General features: G+C 41.3%; 1 protein-coding gene across 7 annotated transcripts in view; it reads left to right on the top strand.

Moving 5' to 3' along the window:
• RARB (retinoic acid receptor beta) overlaps window positions 1–27,751 on the top strand; it is a 708,617-nt gene that overhangs the window by 554,722 nt on the left and 126,144 nt on the right. For 4 of the 7 annotated variants that reach the window (XM_036886166.2, XM_036886169.2, XM_036886171.2 and 1 more), the window contains one exon: window positions 16,228–16,376. In XM_036886166.2, the coding sequence (XP_036742061.1) occupies window positions 16,228–16,376 (149 nt within the window). Of the gene's footprint in view, window positions 1–7,114; window positions 7,218–7,638; window positions 7,868–8,261; window positions 8,279–16,227; window positions 16,377–27,751 lie in introns of those variants that run through there. The other 3 variants (XM_036886170.2, XM_036886168.2, XM_057491948.1) reach the window with 3 other exon arrangements.

Here is a 27,751-nt window from a genome sequence, read left to right as displayed (position 1 = left end):
CAAGCGAAGGCTGGAAACAATACATTTCTAACAAAACGGGCAGTTACTCTAATTGCTGTGCCCCTACTGTTCAATTCCTTTTTATGTCCTAATTCATTAAGTTATGTGCACACACAGGCTTATTATTTACAGATGTACGCACTTTTAACTGGCTCATATGAAACAGATGTTTCGTGAAAGGTAACAGAGAGCAAGGGATCTAAGCCCTACTTTAGTGGTTATCAAGTGAGCATTATGGCCCATTACCTGCAGGTCGTTTGCTATTATTTTGAATTGCAATGTCCAGTGTGGGGAGGAGAATTCAGGCCGTCCCCTGGAGCAACAAATAAAAACACAACGATCCTATAAGCAGACACCTGCATCTCAAAAGTGGGCATGTATAGGTGACAGGCAGGTGGTGTTCACATGTGGGCTCAGGTGGGTATGAATGAGTTTTATGAGCAATTTGAGAAAAAAAAGACCTATTGCATTACAGTTGGCTTTTATTTTCTGAGAGCCTTCTTCCATGATACTTTAATCATTACAGTTTTGAAATTTATAGCTGAGCAATTATCGTACTCCTTTTTATGTAGAGTCTCTTAATTATTTTTAGATGGAATTATTCCAATGCTCTTTTTATAGGCAGGAAAGCACACAAAGCTTGGACATTGCATGTGATGTCAAATTACTGTCTACCAGATTCTAAAAACATTGAGGTGAGCCCTTTCCACAGGTTCTTTATGGTTCCAGCTAAATAATCTTCAGTTAATAATAACTAGAATTAATCTGTGTTATATATTGCTACATAACAAACCAACCCAAAATTTAGTGACTTAAAACACTATTTATTACTAACCTTCAAGGTTCTGTCTCACTTGGCATTTTTTCATGTGGCTGCCGTCAGCTGGCCCTGGGGCTGGACTCATCTCAGGCTTGACTAACTGGATATTCAAGTGGCATCTCCATTCTCATGTCCAGTACCCTGAGAGTTCTGGAGCAGCTGGAGGCTGGCCGAGCATCTCTGTCCCTCCACACGGCCTCCTCTGCTGGCATGGGCTCCCTTACAAGCATGGTGGTCTCTTGACATAGCTTCTTCCAGCATAAACATTCAAAAAAACTAGTTGGAAGCTGCAAGGATTCTTATGATCCAGCCTCATGTATAACACGTATTACTCTTGCCACATTCTGTTGATCTTAAAAAAAAAAATCACCATCACATCTCAATTCACACACCATCACAGATTCAAGGGGAAGGCCTGCACATTGGTGTGGATCCCTGGAGGTGGGGTTCATTGACAGGTCATCTTCAGAGACCACCCATCATACTAACTGTAGAAATAAATTCATACCTCTTTCAGTATAAGGTAACATAGCCTAATAAAAATAAACATGACTAGTTCACATCACCATAAACCAGGTGGCATATGCAGTGAAAAAATATTTCAATACTTATTCAGAGTATTGGGGAGCAATAATAATCACCCCTCAGAGTCCACTGTGAGATTTATTGCTTATGAAGTGTCAGGAGTTCTCTAAACAAACAAACAAAAAAATTGGAGTGAAAAGATGGCTGAAATTATGTCATTTTCCATGTTGAAAGCTGGAAAGCATCACAACTGAAATATAAAATGGGACATGAAATATTAAGTGGCATATTAGGTTTATTGCATATATGACCATGAGAGTGCCTTTTATTTTCTTATGGAGCTCTAAAAAAACCATGTAATGGATTAAAGGTATTAAAACTCCCATATTCTGACTGGCTCCAGGCCAGGGAACAACGCATGATAAATAATCCCAATAGACAGAATATGTAGGAAGGAATTTTAAAATGTATTTATGATCCACATATTGACCTCCCTAACTAATAAAAATGTATACATGAGATTAGTTTTGAAGGAAATGGGCAGACCTTACACATTTATAGTGTATATAAATAATGTGTACACTCTAGCATTAGCATCTTAAAAATTTCCCGCATCTCTGTGACATATGGCGCTCTCACTCTATCTTTACCCTGGAAGCAAAGCATGGGTTTTATAATAATGTGCAATCACTTTACAAAGGAATAGTTTTAATTTACTTTATCTTAAAGCAGGGGTCAGGACACTGAGCCAAATCTGGCCTATAGTTTGTCTTTTTAAATAAAGTTTTATTGGAACAATTCATTTACATCTTGACTGTAGCTTCTTTCCCTGTACCATGGCAGAGTTGAGTCACCGTGAGAAAAACTATGTGGCCCACAAAGCACCAACTATTTACTCTCCGGCTCTTTGAAGAGGAAATTTGCTGACCTTGTCTTAAAACATTAAAACATGAGTAAGAGGACTTAGAATAGAAATGACTGTTCTGCTTCTCATACATAGTACTGTTGTATGTGGATTCAGGGGGCCAGTGCTGGATCAAGCCATTTCCTAGCTGTGTGTGATCTTGGCCAAGTCATTTAACTTCTCTAAACTTCAGTTTCCCACTGTGAAGGATGGAGATTAAAAGAATTGATAATGATGATAAACCCAGCTCTTCACCCCTTTGTCATGAGAGAGCAAGTAGGGGAACATGAGTGAAAACAAACCTCAAGTCGTCCAGCACTGTTGGCAGATTTTGCTGAATTGGCTGAAATGATCATGTGTATAAGGATTTCTATGCAGATTTCATTCTTTCACTCATTTATTTTTTCAACCAACACTTACTGGACTCCTGCTGTATTTCCAGGCACTCTTTTAAACATTGAATATTTAAAGGCAACACAGCTGAAGTTTGTGTGTGCTAACAATATGCCATATTGTGGCAGTCTTGGACAGCCATTGGATCCTTCCTCCAGTTGGGCCCATTTGGGGTATATTTAGTTGTCCATTTACATGGGCCAAAAACAGTGCCTTCTAACTTCTTTATAACCTAGCAATTTAGCCTGGTGCCTGGCCCTGTCAGGTGCCCTGTAAAGATTTGTCAGCAGCCAGATGTCAGCCGCAGCTGTGGAAGGCTCTCAGTGAGAGATCACCAGGATAGAGAGGTGTTTTTACAGAGGCTGTTCCTGAGGGTTCTGTGCACATGGAGCGAGGAGGAGCTGGGAAGCCCATGAGAAGACTGTTACCATACTTTGGATTAATTGAGGGGCTGGGAAGGAAGGGGCAGTTGAGAAGAGCATAAAGACACAAAGCTGACACAGCTCATGTTAGCTTGTAGAGAATCTCTTATGTAAAAAGGGACAATTAACTTGAGAGGGAAAATGGAAGTACAGGTCAGCAAATAACACATGAGACTAATGTGAAGAAGAAAGATGGGAAGGTGAAAAACATTGAGATTCATCAACACATGTGTGATCCTTGCTTATTCATGATGCTAATTGTGCTGGTGTAACATTACCATATGAAGGGATTGTGCCAAGGACCCCTTAGAATGATTTACCATCTAGTGCTCATAATGATTCAGTGAGGGGTATACTCTCATTTTGTACACAGAGAAACTAAAGCTCAGAGAAGTTAAGTAACTTGCTCAAAGTCACACAGCTAGTGGGTTGGTTCAGAAGTTCGTGCTTACAAATCACATACCCAACCTTGTCTGAGAAGATGGAAGGAATATCCAAAGAAAAAGATCTGAGCCTTGGAGCCTCCTCACAATTGGAAGACTGGTGATTAATTTCTTTGAATCATTTTTTCAAGTTTTCCTTATCAATTCCTTTTACAAGAACTAAAAGCACTTGGAAACTGTCATCCCTCTCACATCAAGAAATATTGAAAAATCACTGTGAATGAAAGAGAAAATCACCGATATTGTAGTGTTTCTATAATCTGAATAATTCTATGTGGAAATTTAATAATCTCTTAAAGTAACTTTCACCCAGTGTATCCTTTTGAACCGAGGCGCTATGCTCGTCTCCAGCACTAACAAAATGCTCTTATTAGTCAACCAGAAGGTGCAGGAAGGATGTTCCTCACCTCTCTGCTTCTGCCCACTCCTCCCACCCAGCCAGGTCTGCCTGGGGAGAGAGTAACTCAGCTGCCCCTTGGGAGCATTCCAAATCTGTAGGCAGGGACAGAGGAGCTGTCATGCAGCTTTAGAATTCTGGGTGTTGGTCTCATTCTTGTGCCATATAAGCTTTGATTAAGGGGGCGTAGATGGCCCACTGGCAAGACAGGGAGAACCAGCTTGGGGTGGGGAGCCAGAGCCTGCCCCCAGCCGAGCCGGAGGCGGCTGCGCAGGCCCCTTTTGGCCTGGGTGACTGCCCCTGACAGTGTGTAGTCACACGCCCTTGGAGCGCCGCCAAAGGCCTTTGGAAACTTGGTTTCAGTGGCTGCCATTCTGCCTTCTGTGGGCTGGTTTCTTGGCAGGAACGGCGCGGGAGGGGTTCTGGGTGTGTGAGCGCACCTTCTAATTCCCGTGTTTGCTTCTGGGGGACTTTCCTGCTTTATTGCTCTGACTGGAAAGAAAAAAAGGACATTGTTTGTGTCCTCTTAGCTTTCTTTTTTAGTTTTCCAGTTTTGCTTTTGGTCCTTATGCGGGGATAACTGTGGTGTGTCTGTTTGACTTGGAAACAGTCTATATATTCTCAAACTTGCTGCCAGGGACTATATCAGCGTCTTGCCCAATATGTTCTGTGCAGGTTTTACGTTCCACTTGCTGCTTATCAGTTCCCACCTGCATGGTCTTGAGCAAGTTACCTAACCACCCTGTCCTCTAGTTTCTGGCCTGTAAAAAAGGAACACTAACACTAGCACTCTCACAGGGTCATTATGGGGATCAAATGAATTAATACAAGTGAAATGCTTAGAAAGAATGGGGGGGTGAGGGCAAGCCGATAGCAACGCTCCATGAAGGTTGCCTATTATTGTTGTAATGTTAATATTTAAGTAGACTCTAGAGATGTTTCTATCATCTAATAAGGTAACAATATTAATCACATTATTAAGGTATGGCTTCCGCACCTTTCCCCCAAATACTCTAATAATGAGGTGTTAGCTATTATTTTTCCATACTTTCCTAGAGTTTTGTAGTTTACAGAGTGTAAGCCCTGCCATGTAGTAAGCATTCAGAGATGGGAAACTGAGGCTCAGGAGGGGCAAAGTGACTCTAATAAGAGGCAGAGTTAGGCATAAACTGAGTTTATGCCTGCTGTCTTCTAGGACTCAACACAGGAAGTTATTTTAGTTGCTGCCCCACTTCTTTGTCCTCAAGTCCCCACCAGTATCATCCTTACCCTAAGCTCAGGGTTTTTAGTCTAAGTACTATTTACCATTTGGGCCAGATAATTTGGTGTCGGGTTTTTTTTCCAAGGAGAGGAGAGGGGGCTCTCCTAGACATTGTGGAATGTTTCCTAGTATCCCTGATCTCTATCCAGTAAATACCTGTAGCAGCCCCCAGTTATGACAGCCAGAATATCTCCAGACATTGCACAATGTCTCTTTGGGGTCAAAGTTGGTGTCACTACCTTAGATTAAGGAGGAGAGCAGGGAAATGTGTGTTGAAGGGGGAGAGGGTGGACATGGGGGTGGCTACCACAGTAAACACTTACTGTGTGTGCCAGGCAAGTTGCAATACTATCTCCCTTTCACCAATAGGAATTTTAGGATTGTCTGTATTTTCATGAAGGAGATGCTAGGGCTCAGAAAAGTAAAGAAAACTCCATGCCATTAAATTAGTAAGTGGTAGAAGAGGGGCTCAAATCCAGGTTCAACTGGTGGCAAAGCTCACGGCATTCCCATCACTTCTACATTGCAATTTTCTGCTGGCTCATGGTGTTTTAGTTCTTTTTAGGAACCTAGAAAACCCACACAATGAGGATCAAATTGGTTTCAAAGTTATTTTGAGGCCACAAATGTGAGTGTATACACGGAAGAAATAAGACCCCCAAAAACTTCTTTGTAGCAAACTTAAAACTTTGTGAGCAGAGCTTCATTTTGTTGTGAAAAGGGGATTGGGATAAACTCTGGTTAATCTCACTTGAACATTCTCACATCTCAGAAGAGTGGCAAGGCCTTCCATGTGATAAAGCATAATTTCATTGTCATCTTCCTTCAATATCTCAAAAAGTAGTCTGCCATTACTTTTCTGAAAGGCTGGTTCTGAGGTGATTTTCAAATGTATTTACAGGAGTTAAGCAAAGAATGGTATATCTGAGATGATATACATTTCAATGTTCCTGTTTTAATCAAGTTTATGTGCAGGAAATTTGAACAGATAATGGAAGGTCATTTATTAGTGCAATAATTGCTTTTTAGAAATCATGGGAATCCTGATTAGAGGTGGAATATTGAACTGAATCATTTGGTATTGAGATAAACTCTTCAGGGGGACCTTAATATTGCAAAGCAATTAGCTTCATCTATCCATGACTCCCCAGACGGGTTCCAGCATTTGTTCCGTTAATGCAATTCCATTTCTGATGCCTCTCAGTTCAGATCATTAATAAGTAGTTAGATGTGTCGGCCTGCTAAGTGATTTTAAGAGAGAATTTATTTGAACCCTGTCATAAGCTATCTTAATGTGTCCTAGAAAATAGTGATATAAAACATCATCAGTTAAAAATGTCACCCCAAACAACCTATGAGATAATTTTCAACAATGTTCCTTGAAGCAAGAAAGCATATTATAAAAATGAAATGTAGGTGTTGCACATGTCATGGTCCCTTATGAAAATATGACAGCACTCCCTATGGTAAAAGCCAGTCCCAGGAATCATTTCTTCTGCTGGCCGTGGGCCGAGGCAGGTGTAGCTGCAGTACAGAGCCATTTGTGAATCCTGAGCCTCAATCTGTCTCTTTTTAAGGCCCCAACTATCTTGTCAAATTCAACCATGTTTTCTGGAATCAGACCAGTGTTTGGAAAATGATAACCAAGAATTAATTAAACGGCAGAGGAGGCACACAATTCTGCAGTTCTCAAATTCGAGTAACTAGGCCTGACCAAACCACACCCAGGGACCTTTCTAGCAAACAACGTCAACGAGGGTAATGGACGGTGAGCCATTTAAATCTCTTTTGTAAAAGCGCCGAGCAGTACCCTGTTTTTACATTTCCCAATTCGAAGGTGCAGAGCTGCCGGCCCCTCCCCTCCCTGCGGTTTTGGGGAGGAGTAAATGAGTTAATGCACGTTAAGCCCGAGCCCAGGCCCTGGCACACAATATGCCTCAGTAAATAGTAGATACTATTAGTTCAGGCTCTTCCCGTGCAACTTTGAACCCGCTGCCAACTAAGATCCACTGCCAAAATTCCGTGGGAGAGAACGAGGGCTTCTGGCTTCTGGTGAGCATAAACACATACACGCTGCCTGAAGATCTTAATGTATTAAGTACTTAACAAGGTGGAGTATTTTAGTAAGGACCTGTGCGAAGGGGAGGTTCTGACGCTGGACTGACTCAGCAGAACGTTTGGGATCCTCGGGAGGTTGGGACAGTCACAAGACATTTTTATGTTAGGGCGGCTCATATGTGGTTCCTCTGCATAGGAATTACCTGGGGGTTTGTTCAAAATGCCTATTTCGATCTGGCAGGTCTTTCTAGCGGGGAGCTGGGAGTCTTCATTTTAACGAGCTCCCAGGTGATGCAGGTGCGACCAGGTCAGGGACCAGGCTTTAAAAAGCAAGGCTTCCTTAAGGGATGCAAAAATCAAAGCCTGGCCCTACCCCTGCTTTCGTCCCCGCCTGTGTTCGGCACCTGTTGCCTGTGGTCAATAGCTGGGATTCTCACACCGCAGCTCCAGCCCTCGGCCGGAATCCCGGGTGACCCGGGCAAACACACATCCCTGCAGGGTCACGGGCGGGTTACCGAGGCAGGGCTGCCGAAGCCCGCGAGGGTGTTTTCCTCTCTCCCCAGCCCCTCCCTCCCGTGTCTGCCCCAAACCTGGGACTTATCTTGGAGCTGTTTGATACAAAGCCGGTAGCCGAGAGAGGCAAGGTAATTTCAGAGCGGAGATTTTCTTGTTGGGCAGTTACCTAATTGCAGAATGCGATTCACGGATTTGCAAAAACCCAAATGTCTGGAAGCAAACCGTTTCTCTTTAAAGATAATTAAAAGCAGATCGCCCCCACCCCACCCCTCGGGAAGAGGGGGTTAGGAAAATAAAATGAACGACGGTCTGAGCGCAACCTCCCCACCACCAATTTTAAGGTTTGGAGGCGTGTAAATGATAGTTTAATAAAATGTCTACACACGCGCTCGCACACGCATGCGCAAGCGCAAACCGCGGAGAATCTGGTTCTAATTACTTGTACTTGAGTTGAACTTTGGCGTTTCCTTTGACTTTCCTCCTGATGTATGTGAGCTGTGGGCCTTGCAGTCCTGCAGTGAATCCACAGAAAAAGGGGGGTAAGAATCCAGACCGGCTCTCTTTGGTGCCAACAAAAATGAAGCCCAACTGAATGTTTTGACCAAATGCAACACTTTGCTCTTCTCCCTTAATTAGATGAAATTACTCCCTCCCACCAGGTCCCTGAGCGCGGGGCTCAGAATTCCCCCGGGGCTATGCAGGAAATGCCTTTTGCTTTACAACTCCTTTTTCTTTTAAGGCTCAGCTACCCAGAGAGTACATTAAAATACTGTCTTAGTCGTGGAAGCTTCTAGTGAAAAAGACAGGGTTTTCATAATGTATGATGCCTGCCCGCAACTAATCAGACTCAACATAAAATCCTGAAATCTGTCAACATGGTTTAGCCAGCAGTAAATTAGTTCTCATGAAGAAAAAAGCAGTATACTGTGCTCTCTCCTAAAAATGTTATCTGGTACTTAATCTAACCTTTAGAAAAATGCCAAGCATGTTAGGAATTGTGAAGGAAGCTATTGTTGGAGACTCTCTGTGTGTTCAAATGACACTCAGGTGTGTTGTAACAACAGGACATTTATACTGTGTTTTCTCAGGTGAGTTAAGTTCATAAGTGCCAAGTCCTCTTAACAGGCAACGGTATTAATTTTTTTCTTTATTTTTTGTTTGCTTTTACTTGGGGAGTGAATTAACCCCTATCATCTTGGCAGTGTTTCAGAAAGCTGTGTCACTTGGGAGCGCTGGTATTCTAGTTTTGCACCACCTCAGCTGGTAGAGATTTCGTTTCCTTTGTTTTTGTTTTGTCTTCAAACAACCTCTGGGTTCAAAAGGTTCCAAGTAGGTACTTTTCAAAATGCCATCTGCAGACGGGTGCCAGTTCCAGAACTGCCTGTTGCCAGTCCACGTTGAGTTAAGTGCAGAAATTGAGAGCAAATGTTTAGGAACATGTACAACAATTTGACCGAGTGATTTTATGTCTCATGAATCTTTTATTTTTCTTCCCTGAGTTGTAGCTTGTTTTGTTGACATCCTCTTTCTTAATTCCTTCCTTCCAGAGCTTCATTTCATTTGTATGTTTTTTCCTAGGGATTTGTTTTCACTGAATTAATTTTACCCATCCGTGAGTATGTGGGGTGTGTGGAGGAGGAAGAATGGTCCTTTACCATAGATGGTCCAAAAATCACTAATTTAAAGCAAAATGCCTTCCTCCCTACCCCCAGGAATTCTGCTGCTGGTTGCTGGTCTGGACCACACTTTGAGGAGCATTAATTTAAAGGCAAACAAGACCTGTAATGAATTGTTCTACAAAGAAGGTGACTCGAGCTTTGTTGTCCTTAGTGACAACCACCTCTCTGTAGCAAGGATGGAGAGCTTTGAAATATGGGCTAGAAGCTTCCATCAGTGCAGGTTAGGTTTGGCTTGCTGGCTCCTTTTGCATGTGTGCAGTGCAGAGAAGCCCCCACAGCACCTCTGACGCTGACTCTGCTTTTGGGCAGGGACCCACAGAGCCAAGAACCCATCTTGCAGAAGGAGCAGAAGTTCCTGCCTCAGCCACGCTCCGACAAAGCAAGGCCGCCCAGCTGGCTAGCAGCGGGGATGGAGGCTGCTGTTTGTTGGAGATGCTCAATAAGTAAGCAAGGAATAAATAAAAGCAGGAGGCAAAAAGCAGATCCAAATTATTCCTCAAAGACTGCTTCCCCAAACTGAAATCACATCAGGATGGCTGGTGTGCAGTTGTTTTATTGAATGACACAAGCCTCTTTCCCCCAGGGAAGTCTAAAAACTGCTTTTTTGGCCTGCGTGAGATCGCTGAATGAGCTAATACAGGACACATTGTCTGCTGAGGCTGCAGAGTTTTCTAGCAAAAAATTTTATCATTCCGTAGACTGATTGTGCTTGCCTGGAATAAGGAACAGAATGTTTGAGGCCTCTCAAGGGCATTTGATGAATCTAACTCTAATTTAAAGGGACTAATAGATTATTGATTTGAACAGGATGACAGTGAACAGATCAATGGCCAGGCACTCTGTAGCTGTCTTAAAATACCCAAAATGACTAGTGAAAGGGGAGCCGTAGGCTGTCCCGCCTCCCTGTATCCGCTCTCTTCCTCGGGGTAGGGGGAGGGGGGACAAAAAGAGAAGAGGAGCCCTGATAAACTCGGCCAAAGTATGTCTTTACTACACCACCAAAAAGGCCAGAGGTCGCGACGAAAGTACGAATCTGCTCTTATATTGAAGCCATATCCTGGTTGTAATTGTAGAACTTGGCATATTTGCCCAAGGCTAGCTCTGGCAATTTGACTGCACCACTGAGATTTTATTTTCTGTTTTGCTTTGTATTGTTCTCAGTGTTCTAGGCCACGCAGAGAAATGAAAGGACTACAGGTTATCAATTTTGAGGGGTATTTGACTATATATAGTGCAATATTTAATTCTTCACCACCAGTGGGCACATTTTTCTGAAGATGACTATTTCTTGTTACATGTAAGTCTTCCTATTTATCTCTGTATGGGATTTTGTTTATGCATTTAGAGGAGTCAAATGGCCAAACGCAATAGAAAAAAATCAGTTCATCCTTCACAACACAGTCTGGTCACCTCCTCTGGGAAGCCTCCCTTGATTTCTCTGGGCTGAATAAGGCTTGTAGCCCTCTCTGTCTATGTTAGTGGTTCCTAAGCTGCTGTAATTTGGATTGACCTTGGAATTTTTTTTTTTTAATACTGATGCCTGGCTCCCACTCCCAGACATTGTGGCAAAGTAGGTCTGGGATACAAGCTGGGCACTGAGATGTTTGAGTTCCCCAAGTAGTCCTAATGGATAGCCAAGCTTGAGAACCACTGTATTATATTCTAATTGTTGGCTTACTCTCTATTATGCCAAACTTGTCAAGGCTAAGGGAGTGTGCCATGCACTGTCCATAACGTAGACCATTATGCCAGGCAAATTACAGGCACTCAGTGAAATAAATGATTGAACACGTGAACATCTATTGTATGAATGTGGAAAAGTTCATAGCATTACTGGTGACATCACCACAGCCTTAATAAAAGTCCAGAGCCCTCACTATTGATTGCTTGCAATAGAACATTTTCATTCTCGGCAGCTGTTCAAGAAAAGCCTTCTGGATCCATTCATTTGTTTTGAGTGACTCTCGTGCATAGAAAAAGGCCTTTACCAACCTTGTAAAGTGTTTTGGGATTTTTGAGGCCTCCTTTTTTGTGTGCTTTGCTCCAAGTTTGTTGTGTATCAAATTGTCCACAGTTCTGCTTCCTCTCTTTGGGAGGGTGAAACGCTGGCCTCCCTTCAGTACATGTGTTTGAAGTGGCGTATTTATGGAAATTACCACCCACTTTTGAAATTCAGGGCATTGCTCTGACAGCTGAATCCAGCCCTAGCAGAATTCTATTTACAACTTCCCTAGACGAGCCAGATTAGCTGTTCCAAGCGAGCAAATAGAAACATTAAAACACCCCCCCCACATTGCTTCTGAGGCGAACACAATGCAGGATTGATCATAGTGGTAACAATACAGCTCTGTCAGAGCTGTTGAAACCCTTGGGTGGAAGTAGAGGCACGCAAGTAAAACCAATCCAGACAGTTTTGGGAGACATTTAGGGGAGGACTCACTTATGTTGACATTAGGAGTATAAATTGACACTGCCCTTCTAGAAGTCATTTTATCACATGAATTAAAAACTGACAAAATATTTTTAGATAACCCTACCTTTTGAACTAATAATTCCACTCCTGAGGGTTTATCGTAAGGAAATAGTCAGAGATGTGCTGAGATTAGGTATGAAGATGTTCATTATAATGGAATGTTTTGTGGAAAAAATGTTTATTGACGAGGAAATAAACTCATGACATGGTAAGTTAAACCAAGTCTCAAACAGAATCTACAGTATAATTCCACTTTAGTAAATAAATAAACCAGAAAGCATTTTGATGTGTAGAAAAATGGTCTAGAAGGATATATGCCAAAATGATGAACAGTGGATTTCTCTGAAAAGTCTGTGGGTGATTCTGTGTGTGTGTGTGTTTTCTTGGATTTCATCTTATACTGTTAGCAAGTACTGTTTGTCTTATCGGTGTCATTGTTACTCATTTACTTCCAGTGAAGCTGAGTAGTGTGAGGAGAGCTTTTGCAGTTTCAGCTTGATAGCTGATCTGATAAACTGCGGTGACATCTCAGATGCCAACCTTTCTATAGAACTCTTGCCACAGTTGTGCCAAATTCCCAGATGAAGGGCTAATTTGGTCCAGATAGCTTGGCTCTGACCAGTAAAGATGGTAGTACATTTATCAACTAGACCTGCATTATTCCAATGAATTCATTCCAAGATTCTTCTGAAGTATGAAAATACTGTAATTATAGTTGATTCTATTCTAAAGGGATAATTAATTATTTTTTTAAGGAAGCAAATGAGTATATAAAAGCTATTTGATTTCTAATTGCATTGTTTAACAACTTAGAGAAGCACTTAATGTTTGGAATAAAAAAGTTCATGTATTTTTAACTAACTTTTCCCCCTTTATTTATTTCACCCATCCCCTCACCGAGCCCCCTCCCCCACCCCTTGGCAGCCACCAGCCTGTTCTCTGTGTTAATGAGGCTATTTCAATTTTGTTTGCTCATTTGTTTTGTTTTTTAGATTCCACATATAAGTGAAACCGTATGGTATTTGTCTTTCTCTTTCTGACTTATTTCATTTAGCATAATGCCCTCAAGGATCACCCATATTGTTGCAAATGGCAAGATTTCATTCTTTTTTGTGACTAAGTAATATTCCATTGTGTATATGTACCACATGTTTTTTATCCATTTATCTATCAATAGACATTTAGGTTGTTTCCATATCTTAGCTACTATAACTAATACTGCAAAAAACATAGGGGTACATATATCTTTTCAGATTAGTGATTTTACTTTTTTCAGGTAAAGTCCCAGAAGTGGAGTTGCTGGGTCATATCATATTTGTATTTTTAGTTTTTTGAGGAACCTCCCTACTGCTACCCATAGTGGCTGCACCAATTTGTAATCCTATCAGGAGTGTACAGGGGTTCCCTTTTCTCCACATCTTCTCTACCATTTATTAATTCTTATTTTGTGGATACCGGCCATTCTGTTAATGTGAGGTAGTATCTCATTTGGTTTCGATTTGCATTTCCCTCATGATTAGTGATGTTGAGCATCTTTTCATGTGTCATTTGGCCATCTGTGTGTCTTCTTTAGGAAAATGTCTATTCAGGTCCTGCGCCTATGTTTTTAATCAGACTATTTGTTTTTTTCTGGTGTTGAGTTGTATGAGTTCTTTTATATATTTTGGACATTAACCCCTTATTGGCTAGATCATTTGCAAATATATTTTCCCATACAGTAGGTTGCCTTTTTGTTTTTTTGATGATTTCCTTTGCTATGCAGAAGATTTTTAGTTTGATGTAGTCCCATTTGTTTATTTTTGCATTTATTTCCCTTGCCTGGGGAGACATATCCAGAAAAAAACCCCACTAATGCTGATGTTCAAGTTTACTGCCCATGTTTTTAGGAGTTTTATGATTTCAGGTCTTATGTTTAGGTCTTTAATCCATTTTAAGTTTATTTTTGTGGACAGTATAAGAGAGTGATTCAGTTTCATTCTCTTGCACATAGCTGTCCAGTTTTCCCAACACCATTTATTGAAGAGACTGTCTTTTTCTCATTGTATATTCTTGCCTCCTTTGTCATAGAGTAATTGACCATGTAAATGTGGGTTTATTTCTGGGGTCTCTATTCTGTTCCTTTGGGCTATATTTCTGCTCTTGTGCCAGTACCATACTGATTTAATTACTGTAGCTTTGAAGTATAGTTTAAAATCAAGAAGTAGAATAAGTCCTGCTTTGTTTTTTCTCCAGATTTCTTGGGCTATTTGGTATTTTTATGGCTTCATATAGCTTTTAGGATTATTTGTTCTAGTTCACTGAACTGAATTTTGATAGGGATTACATTGAATCTGTAGATTGCTTTGGGCACTATGGTCATTCTGATAATATTAATTCTTCCTATCTATGAGCATGGGATATCTTTCCGTTTATTTATGTCTTCTTCTATTTATTTCACCAATGATGAAAAAATTCATGTATTCAACAACTATTTATAAATTACCCACCTGCTGTGTGCCAGGTTGTCTTCCAGGCCTGGAATACAGTTGTACACAATGCAGGTAGGTTTCTTGGCCTCATGAAACCCATACTTTGGGGATAGAAGAGGTAGAATATAAAATTATACACAAACTTTCTAAATTTAGATACTAGTTAGGATTTTATAGAAAATAAGATAAAATAATGGCACACTGTGACCAAGAGTGGGTAGGAGCATTTTATTTAGAAAAGTCTTCTCTGAGGAGGTAGCATTTCTCTAAGATCTAATTGATGGACAGGAACCAAACATGTGAAGGTCTGAGAATTTCCAATTAAGGGAAGTGGTTAATGCAATAGCCTTAAGCTAGTGTGAGTACTTGGCCTATTCAAGAGATGGATGAGATGCCAAATGTTTAGAAGGCAGTAAATGAGCAGAATTGTTGAATGTGGGGATATTGCTAAAGAGCCATATTGTGAAGAGCCTTGTTGAGCATAGTAAGGCGTTTAAGTTCGATCTAATTGATGAATGTTGGACGGCTTCAGACAGGTAAGGGAGAAGGACTGATTTTAAATTTTTGAACAGTTATCTGACTGTATATTTGAAGAATGGACCCCAGAGTAGAATAGTGGGCACAGGGAGACCAGTGAAGAGGCTCTTATGGTCATTGAGGCAAAGATGACTACCAGGTGGGCTCCTACCCTGGTTGTGGTAGCAGGATTGTGAGCCAAGGATGGATTAACAGTATGTCTAGGGGGTTGAGTTCACCCGACATGCTTATAGTTTGACCACAGGGTGATCCAGTCAGTAGAAGAGCTAATCTGGTAGACTATGAGCAGGGCAACAACTGGAAATGTTATGCTCTGGGAAATATACTGCATATTGTAAAGTGATTGGGAGATTGGAAGATTCTGGAATGTTATTTGACCACTTGCAATCTCTCCCTGCCCCATTTACATTATCCTTTATTAGCATTTTTGCCTGTGATAAGAATAGGGCCAGGTCTTGCTTTGACTTTGAACATAAATCTGGAGAGTAGGGATGGGAAACTATTTTGGTCTTAAGTTCTGTGAATTCCTCTATTCCATGGAATGTGGGTGGTTATATAATGAAATGGGGGAATCATGTATTTTTAAATCTAGAATAAAGAGCATCATGACTCTGTGCCATGCTTCTCAAACATTAATTGTACATTCGGTCACCTGGGGGTTTTGTTAAAATGTTAAAATGCAGATTCAGATTCCATAGTCTTGAGCTGGGGCCTGATACTATGTTTGCTGATGAGATGCCATTGCTGCTGGACCGAGGAACAGTCCTTGAGTAGCAAAGGTCTTAACCAATATTATTATTAACGAAGGTCAGTTATATGGCTGCGTGCTGAAGGCCCTCCCTATATACTTGTTGAATGGGGGCTCTGGGCATTTTCTCTGTTTCATCCTGAGGAAATTCACTTTTGGTTAAGTGAGTAACAAGGTCAAACAAGTCATTCAGAGGCTCTAAGGGAGCCAGAGGCCAGGGGAAACAGGAGCATAGAAAGAGCCTGGGATTTGCAGTGTGAAGACCTGGCCTTGTGTCTTGGCGCTACTACTGCCCTGCTGACCTTGGATAGTCACTGCCTTCCTTTGAGTTCCCGTTTCTATGAGGGTGAAAAGGCAATGAAGTCATCTCCCCTGCCCAGTGCAAATGCTTTTGCTTTATAAACTGTAGAGCACCACGGTGCATCCGGGCCCCCATTGCACTGCCTAGGTGACAGCGAATGTGGGCCTGCCTTTGCCAGCAGGATGATTGAATTCGCAGCAGAGGCGTATGAATTCCCTGCTGAAAAGGAATTGAACTGAAATACATTCTCTTTTTTCTCCCCCTCCCCCATCTCCATCGTAGCGATTGAAACACAGAGCACCAGTTCTGAGGAGCTCGTCCCCAGCCCGCCGTCTCCGCTTCCTCCCCCGCGTGTGTACAAACCCTGCTTCGTCTGCCAGGACAAATCATCCGGGTACCACTATGGGGTCAGCGCCTGTGAGGGGTGTAAGGTGAGTACCCCCGCCTCTGTGCCGTGTGCTCATTCTCCATGTGCTCCCAGTAGGTGACTACCTAGCTCCAGAAATGAGCTTGGACATCTGTAACGTCACCTCCAATCAGTGTGGCGGGCTCAGGTTTGTTTGATAGGCTCGTTTCTTCCTTTTACCTCATTCGTTAAAAATCCAGAAACTTCTGCAAGTGACTGATGGGGGCCAAATGTTGTAGGGCCCTTAAAATAACACATACAGTTCTTGTCAGGTAACCAGAGCCTTTGGAAAAGGCCTGTAAAGCATTCTCCTGTTTCTCTTTAGAACTTGCCATCTGCTGTCTTTGTAGTTTTATTTTATTTTTAAATATGACTGACAATCCACTGAATCAACTTGCAGAGAATCCAAGGTTGAAATTGGGATTTATCTTCTGGCTGTTTCCTCAGCACTGTGGCCTTTGAATTACAGTTTGATTTTCAGCCTGTAGGGACTTGCTACTGTGTGTGTGTCATAAATTCAGGGGAGCTGGATTTAAAATTCCAGCCTCCGGAGTAGTGGAGGCTGAACATGTGTCAGAGAGGATATGGCTGCTTTGAATCAGCTAGACATTTGTTATCAAGTCCAACAGATTTAATTGAGTGAAAGAGCTTCTTTTTTTTTGAAAGAGAGAAAAGAGACAAAGAATGACTTCATAGGCAAATCCAACTTATCCGTAAACTGTGAAAGGAACTGTGGCTGTCCTGAGCTATCCCTTCCCTAGATATACAGCTTTTTTATATTCTGTCCGATGGTTGTTCAGGTCTGAGGTTTATACATCTTAATTCCATGATTCATGGACCATTGGAAACACACTGGAATAATATTACAGGTGTTCTCATTGGGTGCACCATGGCATTTTGTATTTGGCTTGTTGGAGTTAACATTATTGTTGCTGTGTGTATTGGTTAGGTGGTATTGTGTAACAGACCATCCTAAAAAAGAATGGCTTAAAACCACAACCTTTTATTTAGCTTACAATTCTGTGGGTCAGCACTTAAGGTCCGATTCCTCCGGGCAGGTCACCTGGTCTTAGCTCTGCTCTACTGTGTGTCTCTGGTCAGCAGCTCCAGGTTAACTAGTTGGCTGTGTTTCTGGAGGTGTGGCCTGTTGGGTGGGGGCTCTCAGCTCTCCTCCATGTGGTCCCTCATTCCCACTGGGCTGGCCCTGGCTTATTCACACAAGCAGGGTTCCAGCAGAGAGAACGGGCACACAAGGTCTCCGGAGGTACAGGCTCAGAGGTGAAACCCTGTGACATATTCTGTTGACCAAAGCAAGTCCTAGCGCCAGTTCATATGCAAGAGATAGGAACATAGACTCAACTTCTTAATGCAAGGAGCTGTGAAGTCAATAAGAAGTAGGAAGATGGGAGAGGAAAATTGGGGTCAGTTTTTCATTCCATCTACCACACTGCATATCTAGTTGCCCCTGTGAACACAATGTAGAGAGGGCCCCTTTCTCCATTGCCCAGCACCTCACACACACACTCGGGCAGAGAGTGGGTGCTGAAAGACATATGTTGAACAAATGCATCAATGTCACACGGCCCATCAGAGAAGTTACGTGTTTTCCCTTCTTCTCAAACCATTTGAATAAACATGTTTTATTTTAACAGGGTAAAACCAGTTTGGAGAAATTCATTAAAGATTTAACTCTGGGATGTGTTGATTGTTTTAAAGAAGTGCTCTTTCCTCCAGTGGCTTCAGATGCAGTGGGCAGGAAAGTTAACACAGCAACAGGTGGGCAGCTGGGTAAAAAGAAATCCATTTGTGTGTCTCCCTATTACTTTATTGTTGGTAACTTCTAACTGTACCTACTTAAATTACCCTGAAATTTGGGAAGCTTTCAGCAGAATAACAACTCACTTTATCCACTTCTGGATCATTTTCTACTGTTTACTTCAAGTTAACAGAAGTATAAGCCCTCTATGGTCAGATGAGCTTGCCAGCCAGTTGTCGAAGCTGAAGATTTTTGCACTGTGAATGGGTCTCTGAAAACATAGACTGCTTTTCCCCCTGGTTGTTGAGAAACACTGGTCTGCCTTTTGGCTTACTGGGAAATGTAGTGACAATATTTAAGGACCAAGAAACATAAGAAGGCAACACTAGAGTGTAACAGCTAAAGGAAAAGATATGCAATGTTAAAAAAATTAAATATGACTTGTTTTCATTTTGAAAAATTATCAGTGCAGTGCAGCATTTGTTGTACAAAAGCAGAAAATGAAAACAGCCATGATTCTACCCCAGGAGAAAACCCCAATTGAACCAGTGAACCAGTTTTTCTCCGAGTGTATGTATGTTGCTATTTTTGTTGCCTTTTACAAAAATAGGATTTTTTTTTTTTTAGATAATTATTTTTTATTGAAGGGTAGTTGACGCACGGTATTACATTAGTTTCAAGTGTACAACACAGTGATAAAACATTTATATACATAATTCTAGGTTCCAGCTATCACCCTACCAAGCTGTTACAATATCTTGACTATATTCCTTATGCTATACATTACATCCCGGTTACTTATTTATTTTACCATTGGAAAATGGAAGTCTGTCCTTTTTTTATTTTTATTTTTTTTATTTTTTGTGAGGGCATCTCTCATATTTACTGATCAAATGGTTGTTAACGACAATAAAATTCTGTATAGGGGAGTCAATGCTCAATGCACAATCATTAATCCACCCCAAGCCTAATTTTCATCAGTCTCCAATCTTCTGAGGCATAACAAACAAGTTCTTACATGGAGAACAAATTCTTACATAATGAATAAGTTACATAGTGAACAGTACAAGGGCAGTCATCACAGAAACTTTCAGTTTTGCTCATGCATTGTGAATTATAAACAGTCAGTTCAAATATGAATACTCATTTGGTTTTTATACTTGATTTATATGTGAATACCACATTTCTCTCTTTATTATTATTATTTTTAATAAAATGCTGAAGTGGTAGGTAGATACAAGATAAAGGTAGAAAACATAGTTTAGTGTTGTAAGAGAGCAAATGTAGATGATCAGGTGTGTGCCTGTAGACTATGTGTTAATCCAAGCTAGACCAGGGCAATAAAACATCCACGTATGCAGAAGATTTCTCTCAGAACAGGGGGGGGTGAGGTTCTAAGCCTCACCTCTGTTGATCCCCAATTTCTCACCTGATGGCCCCCCTGTGACTGTGCCTGTCTTAGGTTGTTCCTCCCTTGAGGAATCTTACCCGTCTCTGGCTAACCAGTCATCTTCCAGGGCCATACAGGGAAATGTAAAGTTGGTAAGTGAGAGAGAAGCCTTATTGTTTGAAATGGTTAGCTTTTTATTTCTTTGCATATTTATGCCCTGTAGCTTCTATGCCCAGCATTTGTCTTGAGGTATCTTTACCACTTGGAAGAATTATGATACTCGGTAAATTTGAAATGAGGCACGAATTCTATTTAAGGGTTGTAATTAGGAAGGAAGAAGAAAAGCTATAGAAGTAGCAGGCAGAAGAAAACATGGGAAGATTGATTATTTCTTTGACATATCTTCTTGTAGAGTAACTTCAGCATGTATAGGTTTTAAGCTACTACTTAAATTGCGCACACACATTAACATAATAGGAGTATAGTTACATAACCAAAGCATATCTGTAATTACCAGCCATCTCCAGTGAAACCAAGTAAACCAGTTAGGCACCTTAGGCATTTGTGAAAACTTATCTATGATATGGTGGATATTGTCCAACTGAACTTGAACAGTCTGAGAGAAATCAGACAAATTAAAACAACCCATTCCTGGGGAATGTTCACATCCTTTATGTTCTTTTAACAGTAAATAGTCTGTAGTTGTAAGATTTTGGAGCGCTACAATTTGCACTTCTCCTAATTCTTGGTTGAGTTCCAACAGTATAGATCCAGTCAAATTTGTTGTTTTACTGTATGCACAGGCCAGCTTAGATATCTCCTTCATTCCCATGGCAAGTCCAGGAGCTGGTGGGATGAGTGCATCTACAGCTGTAGCAGTGCGTGGATCTTTGTTGGGGTTTTTTGATCATCATCTTCTGGCATGAGTCTTCCAGTGAGTGCTGATTTTGGAAGTTCTCTTTCATATCGTATCTTAGTTCATTTTCGGGTTAGCCCAATTAGGCTTTGATCTTCTGTATAAACACAAACAGACCCTTTGCCTACACTTTTATATGCCCTTTATACCCTTGTGTAGAACTCATTGGAGGTTACCACACAGGAACTGCCCTTTTTTTTTTTCTTTGTTTTGTTTTGCTTTGTTTTTGGTATCACTAATCTACACTTACATGACGAATATTATGTTTACTAGGCTCTCCCCTATACCAGGTCCCCCCTATAAACCCCTTTACTGTCACTGTCCATCAGCATAGCAAAATGTTGTAGAATCACTACTTGCCTTCTCTGTGTTGTACAGCCCTCCCTTTTCTCCTACCCCCCCATGCATGTTAATCTTAATACCCCCCTACTTCTCCCCCCCTTATCCCTCCCTACCCACCCATCCTCCCCAGTCCCTTTCCCTTTGGTACCTGTTAGTCCATTCTTGAGTTCTGTGATTCTGCTGCTGTTTTGTTCCTTCAGTTTTTCCTTTGTTCTTATATTCCACAGATAAGTGAAATCATTTGGTATTTCTCTTTCTCCACTTGGCTTGTTTCACTGAGCATAATACCCTCCAGCTCCATCCATGTTGCTGCAAATGATTGGATTTTCCCTTTTCTTATGGCTGAGTAGTATTCCATTGTGTATATGTACCACATCTTCTCTATCCATTCATCTATCGATGGACATTTAGGTTGCTTCCAATTCTTGGCTATTGTAAATAGTGCTGCGATAAACATAGGGGTGCACTGATCTTTCTCATACTTGATTGCTGCATTCTTAGGGTAAATTCCTAGGAGTGCAATTCCTGGGTCAAATGGTAAGTCTGTTTTGAGCATTTTGATGTACCTCCATACTGCTTTCCACAATGGTTGAACTAACTTACATTCCCACCAGCAGTGTAGGAGGGTTCCCCTTTCTCCACAGCCTCGCCAACATTTCTTGTTGTTTGTCTTTTGGATGGCAGCCATCCTTACTGGTGTGAGGTGATACCTCATTGTAGTTTTAATTTGCATTTCTCTGATAATTAGCGATGTGGAGCATCTTTTCATGTGTCTGTTGGCCATCTGTATTTCTTTTTTGGAGAACTGTCTGTTCAGTTCCTCTGCCCATTTTTTAATTGGGTTATTTGTTTTTTGTTTGTTGAGGCGTGTGAGCTCTTTATATATTCTGGACATCAAGCCTTTATCGGATGTGTCAGTTTCAAATATATTCTCCCATACTGTAGGGATCCTTTTTGTTCTATTGATGGTGTCTTTTGCTGTACAGAAGCTTTTCAGCTTAATATAGTCCCACTTACTCATTTTTGCTGTTGTTTTCCTTGCCCGGGGAGATATGTTCAAGAAGAGGTCACTCATGTTTATGTCTAAGAGGGTTTTGCCTATGTTTTCTTCCAAGAGTTTAATGGTTTCATGGCTTACATTCAGGTCTTTGATCCATTTTGAGTTTACTTTTGTATATGGGGTTAGACAATGGTCCAGTTTCATTCTCCTATATGTAGCTGTCCAGTTTTGCCAGCACCACCTGTTGAAGAGACTGTCATTTCGCCATTGTATGTCCATGGCTCCTTTATCAAATATTAATTGACCATATATGTCTGGTTTAATGTCTGGATTCTCTAGTCTGTTCCATTGGTCTGTGGCTCTGCTCTTGTGCCAGTACCAAATTGTCTTGATTACTATGGCTTTATAGTAGAGCTTGAAGTTGGGGAGTGAGATCCCCCCTACTTTATTCTTCTTTCTCAGGATTGCTTTGGCTATTCGGGGTCTTTGGTGTTTCCATATGAATTTTTCAATTATTTGTTCCAGTTCATTGAAGAATGTTGCTGGTAGTTTCATAGGGATTGCATCAAATCTGTATATTGCTTTGGGCAGGATGGCCATTTTGACGATATTAATTCTTCCTGGCCACGAGCATGGGATGAGTTTCCATCTGTTAGTGTCCCCTTTAATTTCTCTTAAGAGTGACTTGTAGTTTTCAGAGTATAAGTCTTTCACTTCTTTGGTTAGGTTTATTCCTAGGTATTTTATTTTTTTTGATGCAGTTGTGAATGGAGTTGTTTTCCTGATTTCTCTTTCTGTTCGTTCATTGTTAGTATACAGGAAAGCCACAGATTTCTGTGTGTTGATTTTGTATCCTGCAACTTTCCTGTATTCCGATATCAGTTCTAGTAGTTTTGGGGTGGAGTCTTTAGGGTTTTTTATGTACAGTATCATGTCATCTGCAAATAGTGACAGTTTAACTTCTTCTTTACCAATCTGGATTCTTTGTATTTCTTTGTTTTGTCTGATTGCCGTGGCTAGGACCTCCAGTACTATGTTAAATAACAGTGGAGAGAGTGGGCATCCCTGTCTAGTTCCCGATCTCAGAGGAAATGCTTTCAGCTTCTCGCTGTTCAATATAATGTTGGCTGTGGGTTTATCATAGATGGCCTTTATTATGTTGAGGTACTTGCCCTCTATTCCCATTTTGCTGAGAGTTTTTAACATGAATGGATGTTGAACTTTGTCAAATGCTTTTTCAGCATCTATGGAGATGATCATGTGGTTTTTGTCTTTCTTTTTGTTGATGTGGTGGATGATGTTGATGGACTTTCGAATGTTGTACCATCCTTGAATCCCTGGGATGAATCCCACTTGGTCATGGTGTATGATCCTCTTGATGTATTTTTGAATTCGGTTTGCTAATATTTTGTTGAGTATTTTTGCATCTACGTTCATCAGGGATATTGGTCTGTAGTTTTCTTTTTTGGTGGGGTCTTTGCCTGGTTTTGGTATTAGGGTGATGTTAGCTTCATAGAATGAGTTTGGGAGTATCCCCTCCTCCTCTATTTTTTGGAAAACTTTAAGGAGAATGGGTATTATGTCTTCCCTGTATGTCTGATAAAATTCTGAGGTAAATCCAACTGGCCCGGGGGTTTTGTTCTTTGGTAGTTTTTTGATTACCGCTTCAATTTCGTTGCTGGTAATTCGTCTGTTTAGATTTTCTGTTTCTTCCTGGGTCAATCTTGGAAGGTTATATTTTTCTAGGAAGTTGTCCATTTCTCCTAGGTTTCCCAGCTTGTTAGCATATAGGTTTTCATAGTATTCTCCAATAATTCTTTGCATTTCCGTGGGGTCCGTCGTGATTTTTCCTTTCTCGTTTCTGATACTGTTGATTTGTGTTGACTCTCTTTTCTTCTTAATAAGTCTGGCTAGAGGTTTATTTATTTTGTTTAGTTTCTCGAAGAACCAGCTCTTGGTTTCATTGATTTTTGCTATTGTTTTATTCTTTTCAATTTTATTTATTTCTTCTCTGATCTTTACTATGTCCCTCCTTCTGCTGACCTTAGGCCTCATCTGTTCTTCTTTTTCCAATTTCGATAATTGTGACATTAGAGCATTCATTTGGGATTGCTCTTCCTTTTTTAAATATGCTTGGATTGCTATATACTTTCCTATTAAGACTGCTTTTGCTGCGTCCCACAGAAGTTGGGGCTTAGTGTTGTTGTTGTCATTTGTTTCCATATATTGCTGGATCTCCATTTTGATTTGGTCATTGATCCATTGATTATTTAGGAGCGTGTTGTTTAGCCTCCATGTGTTTGTGAGCCTTTTTGCTTTCTTTGAACAGTTTATTTCTAGTTTAATGACTTTGTGGTCTGAAAATTTGGTTGGTAGGATTTCAATCTTTTCGAATTTTCTGAGGCTCTTTTTGTGGCCTAGTATGTGGTCTATTCTGGAGAATGTTCCATGTGCACTTGAGAAGAATGTATATCCGTTGCTTTTGGATGTAGAGTTCTGTAGATGTCTATTAGGTCCATCTGGTCTACTGTGTTGTTCAGTGCTTCCGTGTCCTTACTTATTTTCTGCCCAGTGGATCTATCCTTTGGGGTGAGTGGTGTGTTGAAGTCTCCTAGAATGAATGCATTGCAGTCTATATCCCCCTTTAGTTCTGTTAGTATTTGTTTCACATATGCTGGTGCTCCTGTGTTGGGTGCATATATATTTAGAATGGTTATATCCTCTTGTTGGACTGAGCCCTTTATCATTATGTAGTGTCCTTCTTTATCTCTTGTTACTTTCTTTGTTTTGAAGTCTATTTTGTCTGATATTAGTACTGCAACCCCTGCTTTCTTCTCACTGTTGTTTGCTTGAAATATGTTTTTCCATCCCTTGACTTTTAGTCTGTACATGTCTTTGGGTTTGAGGTGAGTTTCTTGTAAGCAGCATATAGATGGGTCTTGCTTTTTTATCCATTCTGTTACTCTGTGTCTTTTGATTGGTGCATTCAACCCATTAACATTTAGGGTGACTATTGAAAGATATGTACTTAATGCCATTGCAGGCTTTAAATTCGTGGTTACCAAAGGTTCAAGGTTAGCCTCTTTAGTATCTTACTGCCTAACTTAGCTCGCTTATTGAGCTGTTATATACACTGTCTGGAGATTCTTTTCTTCTCTCCCTTCTTGTTCCTCCTCCTCGATTCTTCATATGTTGGGTGTTTTGTGCTGTGCTCTTTCTAGGAGTGCTCCCATCTAGAGCAGTTCCTGTAAGATGTTCTGTAGAGGTGGTTTATGGAAAGCAAATTCCCTCAGCTTTTGTTTGTCTGGGAATTGTTTAATCCCACCGTCATATTTGGATGATAGTCGTGCTGGATACAGTATCCTTGGTTCAAGGCCCTTCTGTTTCATTGTATTAAATATATCATGCCATTCTCTTCTGGCCTGTAGGGTTTTTGTTGAGAAATCTGATGTTAGCCTGATGGGTTTCCCTTTATAGGTGACCTTTTTCTCTCTAGCTGCCTTTAACACTCTTTCCTTGTCCTTGATCTTTGCCATTTTAATTATTATGTGTCTTGGTGTTGTCCTTCTTGGATCCGTTCTGTTGGGGGTTCTGTGTATTTCCGTGGTCTGTTCGATTATTTCCTCCCCCAGTGTGGGGAAGTTTTCAGCAATTATTTCTTCTAAGATACTTTCCATCTCTTTTCCTCTGTCTTCTTCTTCTGGGACCCCTATAATACGGATATTGTTCCTTTTGGATTGGTCACACAGTTCTCTTAATATTGTTTCATTCCTGGAGATCCTTTTGTCTCTCTCTATGTCAGCTTCTATGCGTTCCTGTTCTCTGATTTCAATTCCATCAATGGCCTCTTGCATTCTATCCATTCTGCTTATAAACCCTTCCAGAGTTTGTTTCATTTCTGCGATCTCCTTTCTGGCATCTGTGATCTCCTTCCGGACTTCATCCCATTTCTCTTGCGTATTTCTCTGCATCTCTGTCAGCATGTTTATGATTCTTATTTTGAATTCTTTTTCAGGAAGACTGGTTAGGTCTGTCTCCTTCTCTGGTGTTGTCTCTGTGATCTTTGTCTGCCTGTAGCTTTGCCTTTTCATGGTGATAGGAATAGTTTGCAGAGCTGGGACGAGTGATGGCTGGAAGGACTTCCTTTCTTGTTGGTTTGTGGCCCTCCTCTCCTGGGAGAACAGCGACCTCTAGTGGCTTGTGCTGCGCAGCTGTGCACAGACAGGGCTTCTGCTTCCTGCCCGGCTGCTATGGAGTTTATCTCTGCTGTTGCTGTGGGCGTGGCCTGGCTCGGGCAGCTACTCCAAAATGGTGGAGTCGCCTTGGAGCAGGAGCGGCTGGGAGGCTATTTATCTCCGTAAGGGGCCTGCCTGCTCCCTGCAGCCCAGGGGTTAGGGTGCCCAGAGATCCCCAGATTCCCTACCTCTGGATTAAGTGACCCGCCCTGCCCCTTTAAGACTTCCAAAAAGCACCTGCCAAAACAAAACAATGACCACCAAAAGAAAAAAGAAAAAAAATTTTAAATTTAAAAAAAAAAAAAATTTTTTTTAATTAAAAAAATAAGGTGGTCGCTCGTTTTTCTTTATTCTCCGGTGCCAGCCTCAGGCCTCTGCTCACCGGTCTTTCTGCCCTGTTTCCCTAGTATTGGGGTCCCTATCCCTTTAAGACTTCCAAAAAGCGCTCGCCAAAGCAAAACAGCAAAAAAAAAAAAAAAAAAATGGTCGCGCGCTTTTCTTATGTCCTCTGTCGCCCAGCCTCCAGTGCCTGCTCACTGTTTTTGCTGCCCTGTTTTCCCAGTATCGAGGGCCCTGCACTCTGGCCCGGATGGCTGGGGCTGGGTGTTCGGCAGTCCTGGGCTCCGTCTCCCTCCCGCTCTGCCTGCTCTTCTCCCGCCGGGAGCTGGGGGGAGGGGCGCTCGGCTCCCGCGGGGCCGGGGCTTGTATCTTACCCCCTTCGCGAGGCGCTGGGTTCTCTCAGGTGCGGATGTGGTCTGGATATTGTCCTGTGTCCTCTGGTCTTTATTCTAGGAAGGGTTGTCTTTGTTATATTTTCATAGATATATGTTGTTTTGGGAGGAGATTTCCGCTGCTCTACTCATGCCGCCATCTTCCGCCCCTTCCTCCAACCACAAAAATAGGATTTTATGTTGCATACTGGGTTTAACCTGTGTTTTAAATTTAATAATCTTTCATGATGAAAATTTAAAGAACTGCATAGTGTTATACTATTAATTGTTGTGACTTGTGGTGATATAATATATTTAACTAATCCCCTATTGTGCAATTAGGGTGTCTCCAATGTTTCTCTACTATAAATAATGTTTTAATGTATAGATTTTAGGTATATCTCTGATAATTTTCTTAGGACAAATCAGTTGAAGTGGAATTACTTAGGTCAGTAGCTTTGCACATTTTTAAGGCTTTTGATACAGATTGCCATAATGTCCCCTAAAAGAGATTTATCCGTTTAAGCTCTGTTAGTCTATAAAAAGTTAATCTTAATGGAGACTATCTATTAGAAATTTCTCCCTTGTGATAATAAGGTCATGAATCAAGAAACAACTTCTCTTCTAGAATTCTGCCTATATGTAATTTGGGTGTTTATCATGGGCTCCATGCATGTTACCATTTTGGGCTATCAGCAGATACACCATGGGCTCCTGGTTGACCTATAAGGTCTGACCCACCTTTTGGCTGGAGATCCAAGATCACTACTCTGGTCTGGGAACCTCTGCTCTAAACTCGGACTCTCAAACCGAACTCAGTTTATATCTTTAAGAAGTGATATGCACAATGGCTTCTGCCTGTCATAATCAGGACAACTTTATTGACTATTAACTGGGGAAGAGAATCTTCTGTATTCCTAGATATCAGGTGGCAGTCTCAGCCTCAGGATTTAATGAATGGGTTGTGGTCCACCTTTGGGAATGGCCAGTGGCTGCTGTGCTGACGCAGCATCACTATGGAAGTGGAATCACTAGATGCCCCATGGGGATC

Source organism: Manis pentadactyla, chromosome 14 (genome assembly GCF_030020395.1).
Source record: "Manis pentadactyla isolate mManPen7 chromosome 14, mManPen7.hap1, whole genome shotgun sequence".
NCBI lineage: Eukaryota > Metazoa > Chordata > Mammalia > Pholidota > Manidae > Manis > Manis pentadactyla.
This window is presented reverse-complemented; position numbering and strand designations above follow the sequence as displayed.